This window comes from Pan troglodytes, chromosome 6 (genome assembly GCF_028858775.2).
Source record: "Pan troglodytes isolate AG18354 chromosome 6, NHGRI_mPanTro3-v2.0_pri, whole genome shotgun sequence".
Classification (NCBI taxonomy): domain Eukaryota; kingdom Metazoa; phylum Chordata; class Mammalia; order Primates; family Hominidae; genus Pan; species Pan troglodytes.
Genome location: NC_072404.2, coordinates 159,445,777 through 159,454,342, shown reverse-complemented (window position 1 = coordinate 159,454,342; position 8,566 = coordinate 159,445,777). Strand labels below are relative to the sequence as shown.

The window sequence follows — 8,566 nt, the reverse complement described above, 5'->3', positions numbered from 1 at the left end:
TTTGGGAGACTGAGGAGGGAGGATCACTTGAGCCCAGGAATTCAATACCAGCCTAAGCAATATAGACCCCATCTCTACCAAACAACAACAACAAAATTAGCCAGGCATGGTGGCTTGCACCTGTAGTTCCAGCTACTCGGGAGGCTGAGGTCAGAGGCTGTTTTCAGCTCAGGAGTCCGAGGCTGCAGTGAGCTGTGATTGCGTCACTGTACTCCAGCCTGGGCAACAGAGTGAAACCCTGTCTCTGAAAAATCAAAACAAAACTAACAATTTAGTTTTTGAAGAGACATGACCAAATTTCCCCGAAATCTATTAAGACTGTGGGGAAGTATCCACTTGCCTACATGCTTAGCGATGCTAGAAAGTATCCATCTTTTAATTTTTGTCCATCTAATGGGTGAAAAATGGTATCTTGTGCTTTAAAATTTATTACTTACCAGAGGAACTATACATCTTTCATTACATTTATTATTGTCTGTCACTTGTTCTACTGTAAATAGTTTATCTGTCTCTACTTGTATCTATGTGTTTTTTTCCAATAAAAAACTGGTTTGTGTATTACTATTTTGCTTGTTATATATATTGGGGACTATGTTAGCTATATTTTAATCATTTTCTTAAAGCTGATTTTCTTTTCTTTGTGTGTGGTAAAGATGGTGGACTTTTTAAATGTTTTATTTTTTTCTGCCGGCTGCAGTGGCTCATGCCTATAATCCCAGCACTTTGGGAGGCTGAGGCGGGTGGATCACCTGAGGTCAGGCATTCAACACCAGCCTGGACAACATGGTGAAACCCTGTCTCTATTAAAAATGCAAAAAATTAGGCAGACATGGTGGTGGCCGCCTGTAATTCCAGCTACTCAGGAGCCTGAGGCAGGAGAAGCCCTTGAATCGGGAGGTGGAGGTTGCAGTGAGCCGAGATTGTGCCATTGCACTCCAGCCTGGGCGACAAGAGCAAAACTCCATCTCAAAAATAAATAAATAAATAAAATTAAGTAAAATAAATGTTTTATTTTTTAATTGACAAAATTGTATAGATTTACCATGTAGAAAATGGTATTTTGAAATGTATGTACATTGTGGAATGACTAAATTGGGCAAATTACCATATGAATTATCTAACACCCTTGTCATTTTTATGGTGAGAACACTTAAAATCTACTCTGTCAACATTTTTCACAATACAATCTATTGTTATTAGCTATCATCACCAAGTTGTACAATAGATCTCAAGGCTGATTTTCTTGATCCTTACTTAACTGTTCACAGAAAAAGATTCTGTAAGTCCAGGATAGAGGGAGGCCATATGACCCAGTGGTTATGGAGTCAGGCTCACCTGGATTAGAGTCCAGGTTATGTCAGATACTTGCTGTGTGACCATAGAAAAGTTTCTTACTATCTCTGAACCTCTATCTCTTCTTTTGTAATAATAATAATAATAATAATAATAATAATAATAATAGTACTAGAATTGTTATGAAGTTGAGACATGATAATGATGCATGTACCTTAGCACAATGCCTGACATTTCATAAGCTTTCAGCAAATACTAGCTCTTAAAAGTATATCTACAATGTGGGTAATATGGGTACAAAACTAGATATTTATGTTTTAGTCTAGTTCCTAGAACCATTCCCAATAAAAGTTATTCCTAGTAATATTCTTTCCTTAAGGTGGGCATTTCGTGTTAACTTTTAGCCAGTCTTATGAAATTTCTATTTCCCAGAGCACTAAAATAGTCAACTAATTAATTACTTCAGTATGTACTATTTTTTTTCCTTTTTTGAAACAGAGTCTCCCTCTGTCACCCAGGCTGGAGTGCAGTGGCATGATCCCGGCTCACTGCAACCTCTGCCTTCCAGGATCAAGCAATTCTTGTGCCCCAGCCTCCCAAGTAGCTGGAATTACAGGCGCATGCCACCATGCCTGGCTGGTTTTTGCATTTTTAGTAGAGAAAAGGTTCATCATATTCGCCAGGCAGGTCTCAAACTCCTGGCCTCAAGTGATCCTCCTGCCTCAGCCTCCCAAAGTGCTAGGATTACAGGCATGAGCCATCATGCCTGGCCAGTACGTATTTTTGGGGTTCTACTGTATTTAAGGTCAGAGAGATTCAGTTAGCCTCAGAAGTCCATTTCATTTTCTCTGTATGGAATTTATTTTATACTCCTTTGACAAAAGTGAAAATCCGAATTAATATGAAATGTGAAGAAACTAATAAAGACAGGGAATTAGAAAACAAGAGGCGACCTTAAAGTTTTTCTAGTTCAATACTTTATTTTATATGTGTGGAAATGGAAGTCCAGAGGAGTTAAGCAACTTTTCTAAGGTCACACAGTGTGTAAGTGAGGGAATTGTCGTGAGAGCCCAGACATTCTCATGCTGAGCCAGTATTCTGTTGACCAAATCATACCGTGTTCAAGGATTCACTTCTTCTTTTGGCACAACATGATTTCAAAAATTAAAAACAGAGAAACACAGCTTGGAAAAACACAGATAAAAATGAGCCAATGCTATTTAAAATTTATGAAGAAAGCAAGGGATGTAAGACACTTCTCTGCTGGCTGTGAAAACATGAGAGCTGTGAAGTCCAGTGAGACAGCATTCCAAATGTCTTTCCTTTTTGTCTATTCTCAAGAACCTGTATTTAACAATGGTACTCTACACTCACAGCCAACAGTAAACACCAGTCCTACAGGTCGGCAGTTGGCAATCCCTGGTCCACATGCCAAAGATGCTGCAGGTGCCAATCTCAGGCGGCAAGGAAACTGACTACAACACACAAATTCCCATCCCTTTCATTCCCAGTAGTTATTGCCTACAGTTGTCTCCACCCTCTTGCCAGAGTTTTCAAGATCAACACCCTGACATGACTTCCTGTGTAGCACCAGTACCATCCTGGCCTTCTGGAATCACAGTTTCAGTCATTTGGCACACTTCTGTGAGAAGGCAATGGCCATGGACTCCTACGATAAAACATAAATAAGTATTCCCAGCATTTTTAATAGTAAGTGCTAAATTTCAACCCTAAATTGTTTCTTTTCTTCTCTGTGATCCTAGAGCAATAGGATATTCTTGATTATTAATATCTACTGCATAAGAATATGCCAAAAGGATGAATTGGACAAACCAAATGCACAAGATATCCAACCTTAAAAGAATAGGCCAGGCATGGTGGCTCGCGCCTGTGTTCCCAGCACTTTGGGAGGCCGAGGCGGGTGGATCACCTGAGGTCAGGAGTTCGAGACCAGCCTGGCCAACATGGGGAAACCCGCTCTCTACTAAAAATACAAAATTAGCCAGGCATGGTGGCCCACGCCTGTAGTCCCAGCTACTCAGGAGGCTGAGGCAGGGGAATCACTTAAACCTGGGAGACAGAAGTTGCAGTGAGCCAGCAACTGCACTCCAGACTGGGCAACAGAAGAAGACTCCTTCTCAAATAAATAAGTAAATAAATAAATAAATAAATAAATAAAAAGAATAAAGGGTAACACATCCCTAGGCCTATATGATGTGAGTAGAAATTTGAACACAACCACTCATTTGTTCATTTAGTCAAAGTTTATTGAGTGTCTACTATGAACAGGCCTGTTGCCAACCATTCAGGAGATGAATATCAGGAGGTCCTCTACAAGAGAGTGGCTCAGAATTTATTTACAGTCAGACTGCCTGGTCTTGATTCATGTTTCTACCACTGAATGATTTGGCGACCTTGAATAAATTAATTAATTACACTAAACTTTATTTCCCCCCCTTTAATGTTAGGATAGTATTAGTACCTACTCCACATATTTGATGTAAGAATTTTTCTAAAGCATTTTATGCAGTGCCGACCACATAGTAAGTGCTCAATAATTATCAGCTACAATTAAATTTCTACTGTAGTATAACCTAAAATTAGAGGGATTTAAAGAAGTTTAGAAATCAGAAGATGGCTCAACACTGAAAATTTGGAAATGGGGTCAACAGATAAAGTGTCCTCTATGTATTCCATATGTTTTTTGTGAGTACTCACTCTGTGCTAGGAATGTATAGGTGTAAAGAGATGAACCAGTGCTTGTCCTTCCCTTTGTGAAGCAATGAATGAAACATAATTGAGACATGCACTGTAAATCCCAGGTTGAGGATTACAAAAAGTTGGAAACCAAAACCAAAATCTGAATTCCTTGACCATGGGAGAAGTGTCCTGTTTTTTCCAAGTGAACGGGCTAGGACCAGATTCAGAGACAGGCTCCCCAGGAGCCTTTGCCAGCTGACTCACAGAGGTTCCCTGAGTCTGGGCCACAGCTCATGCTCCTGGTCCAGCTATGCCCTCCAAGAGTGAGTGGCCTCCTGTGCCTCTAGGGGGGACATGGGGAAGCCATGAGGGCAAAGGTGTAGGCGACCTACCAGCACCAATGCTCTTCCTGTTTAAAGAGCAATTTTGGTTCCAGATCAGAAAGTTTAGCAACCCCGACAGGATTAAAATAACTTCTGACAGCCGGGTAATAATAACAGTTTATCTTATGTTCACATAGCACTTTTAAGTCTTCAAAAAAAAAATGTGTCCATTTGCATCTTGCTTTGGGTTTTCAGTGGCACTCTGGTGTCCTAAACAGCTTCCATATGCATAATTTTCAGATGAAGGACTGAAGCTTAAGCAGTTTAAGGGACTTCTCTGCAAAAAACACAGTTAGCAAATGGTACATCTGGAACTAGAACCAGGGCCTCCGGTACGCACCTTGTGTATTTAAGGGGTAGGCAGCATCGTGGGCTTCCTGGATGCCTGGGCCAATCCTAAGAGAGGACTGCACACAAAGAATTTAGGGTCCACACAGGCAACCGCCTGAGCATGGTTTCTGCACACCATGATTTCCTGCTGCTCCTCTGGTACCAGGGGAGTATTCATCCCTTGAAATCTACCCCTGGTATTAGAGCTCCTCACCTTTGTCCTGCCACTTGAATGTATCCCTTCCCAGTGTTAGTTGCAATGCAGTATGCAGCATCTGCCGTGAAACTAAACAACCGTTTAAAAACTGTTCGGCAGCAATGGAATTACAAATTGTATATCCAGTTTGGGTAATTTTAAAAATTTTAATAAATTATTTTATTTTTATTATTGTTGGAGACAAGGTCTCACTCTGTCACCCAGGCTGGAATGCAGTGGTGCGATCATGGCTCACTGCAGCCTCAAAATCCCGGGATCAAGTGATCCTCTTGCCTCAGCCTCCCGAATAGCTGGGGATATAGGCACACGTTGCCATGCCCGGCTAGATAATTTACAAAAACACTTTCTAATGTTCTTCAATTGATGAACCATCAACTTAAAACTTTTATCCATTGTTTTTGGTTTCACCATCCTGCCCGTCAAGAGGCTCCTCCTCCATCTCTGACCCTTGGAGTCACAGTTCCTTCTTGCTACCACCTCATCTCATTTCATGCACCAGTATAAAAAAAGCTGTTTTTTTGTTTGTTTGTTTGTTTGTTTTTCCCCCAGCTTTAAGTACTTTTCTGTCTGGAGCCCAATGCCTATCTTTGGCTAGAGATTGAAAATTGCTTTTCATCTCTCCTCCTCTTCATCTTTGGACATTTCATGATCTCTTTGATTTTTATATAATGGTTACGATTATAGGTTCAGCAGTCATATTGCCTAAATTTGATTCTGGACTAGGTACTTATTAGCTGGGAGCATTGGTTAAATTATATAATCTCTCTATAGTTCTGTTTTCTCGCCTAAAAATAGTCTCTACCTCATAGAGTTTTTATGAGGACTTAAAGAGCTCTTACTTGTAAGGTTCTTGGAATAGTGCTTCACTAAGCACTGTGTGTATATGTGTGTGTGTGTGTGTGTGTGTGCGCGTGCATGTACGTGAGCATGTGAGTGTTGTATGTGAACTAGAGATGTCTTTGTTCTGGATCTTACCACCCAGAACCAAGTACAGTTCTAAACTTACTCTCTAATCTCATTGAGAACAGCCTCTACTCCCACCCTGTCTGTGTTCTGTGTTCCTCTGAATCTCTTAACCTCCTTTGCAGCCATGCCCACAGGACTCGTCAAACAGGATAAGAAGCCTTCCATAAATAATCTCTGACTCTCCTGGCCTCATCATGGCACATTCTAGATGGGGAAGAAACCCACATTCACTTAACATATCCTACGTTAGGATTGGTTAGACTTATTCTTAATTTGAAATGTTGCTAATAAAGTCCCACATTGTCCTGGTTAAGTAAAGAAGGCTTGGGAGCCAGATTGTTTGGGTATGAGTCTAACATTTTCCATCTGCTTAAAGTTCACATCTATAAAATGGGATAATAATGGGAAATGAATTGGCTATAATGATAAACTGAGGTTATCTCTATAAAGTACCTATCAATGTGCAGTGGATGGTGCAGAGTAATTTATAATAATGCTAACTATTAACATTATTATTAAAATGCTTTTTTCCATTGAATTGTCTCTGTGTGGGGCTTTCCATTCATCCCCAGCAGTGAAAAGTTGTGTGGTGGTACTAACTTCCTCTAAGTGAAGAGCATGTGCTTATTCAGAGACAATCATAGACAGTCCCCTGGAGGAGGTGAGAAGAGTAGAAACAAGTGACCATCACAATCTCAGGGCAGGTTGGAAAGTGGATTTTGTTGTATAATTGCTTCAGATTGCCAGCTGAATGTTTATGGATTCACTCTTTCTGACAACAGAAATTGTCAGACAGTTTGTAGGATTTTATAAAAATCAATTTCCCTCCAAGCTGAAGTAGGCACTTAGGTACATTTACTGCTTATAAGAAAGGAAGTACAATTGAGGGGAAACATCCAAATGAGGATGAAAATGGACAGAGGTATCAATGGGTTCTGGAGTCTCTGCCTGTGGCTGTATTTTTAAAAACTTTTTGTAGATATGACTTTATCTGGTAATAACTGCTATTCCTCTACTACTGAGCATACCTGACTAAGTCACAGGTGGAGTGTCTGTTTTAAACTTCTGGACTCATAGCAGTGTACAAAATAAATCTTTCCCCGACATTCTCAACTCAATAAGTGCTTAAATTAAAAAATGTTAAGTATAACAAATGCATCAAAAACTAAATACTTCCCAGGCAGGAAAAAGGAATGCTTTGCAGAGTCTCTTGGTTCATTCAGTCTCAGATATAAAGAGAGTAGTGAACTTAGTTGGTGTTTGGTACCAAGATTCCAGGAGATGACTTAGGAGGGAGAGTCAAATGTCACACCAGTTAGGAATGACTTTCTTTGCCCAGTGCTCTTCTCAGGGCACCCTTGACCTCTGCGTTCCTCAGGCTGTAAATCAGGGGGTTCAGTGTTGGGTTGAAAAAACTGTAAAATAGAAAAAAGACCTTCTGCTGCTCCTCAGGATGGCGGGACTTGGGGGCCATGTACATGATGATGGCACTGTCAAAGAAGAGTCCCACCACGCAGAGGTGGGAGGAGCAGGTGGAGAAGGCCTTTCTGCGGCCCTCCCCAGACTGGATCCTCAGGATGGCTGCCAGGATGTGCGAGTAGGAGACAAGCACCAGGCTGGCTGGCCCCACCAGGAAGAACACGCAGGCTGCAAAGATGACCACCTGGTTGAGCCAGGTGTCAGCACAGGCCAGCCTGAGGACAGACAGGATTTCACAGAAGAAGTGGTTGATTTCATGAGGCCCACAGAAGGGCAGTCTTAGGATGAGAACCACATGGACCAGAGCCAGGAGGGAGCCACACGTCCAGGAAGTGATGGCCAGGGTGATGCAGACTCTCCAGGTCATGATGACGGAATATCGGAGAGGGTGGCAGATGGCCACGTAACGATCGTAGGACATCAGAACCAGCAGGAGACATTCGCTGTGTCCAAAACTCAAACAGAGAAAGGTCTGCGTCATGCAGCCAGCAAAGGAGATGGGCTTGGCTGGATGCAGGAGGTTCGCCAGCATCTGGGGCACCGTGTTGCAGGCGTAGGCGATGTCGACGACAGCCAGGTGTGAGAGGAAGAAGTACATGGGGGTGTGGAGTATGGAGTCCAGTGAGATGAGCCCCAGGATGGCCCCGTTCCCCAGCAGGGTGAAGATATAGAACAGGGAGAAGAGCCCAAAGAGGAGAATCTGAATCCTTGGGCCCAGGAGAAATCCCAGTAGGAGGAACTCTGTGACCATTGTCTGATTTTCCCCCATTTCCCTGTGAAAAAGAAAAAGATCACTTAGGACCAGATTGTCAAAAAACACCTAGACATTATTTTATGAATTTAGTCATTTTTAAAAGATAAAGTTTTAACATTAGTGATTGAGCTACACATTAAGTTAATTACTGATTGTAAGTATCCAGTGTTATAGAAGGGATTGTGTCACCAATGATAGGATACATAGAGCCATTGACACATCATGGGAAGAAAGAATGTCGTACCAAAAGTGGAAGTAAAATGACCATCTAATAAGGATTGTCTTGAAGCTGCACATACAAAAATTACTGAGAGAATTCCTGAAGTGTAGAAATAATCAGTAATGGAAGAACTCCAAATATGGGAATTAGAGTAGTCCTAGAAAAAAAATGATGTAATCCCAATTTCTCAGTGGAAATATCAACTATTTTGCTTTCAACATCTG

The 8,566-nt window shown here is 41.4% G+C and overlaps 1 protein-coding gene across 1 annotated transcript; it reads right to left on the bottom strand.

Moving 5' to 3' along the window:
• Positions 1–3,538: 3,538 nt before the first annotated feature.
• On the bottom strand, positions 3,539–8,141 carry LOC744895 (olfactory receptor 2A1/2A42). The gene has a single exon (XM_003318863.7). The coding sequence runs from the start codon at positions 8,135–8,137 to the stop codon at positions 7,205–7,207; it is 933 nt and encodes a 310-aa protein (XP_003318911.3). The 5' UTR covers positions 8,138–8,141; the 3' UTR covers positions 3,539–7,204.
• Between the last annotated feature and the right edge of the window lie 425 nt (positions 8,142–8,566).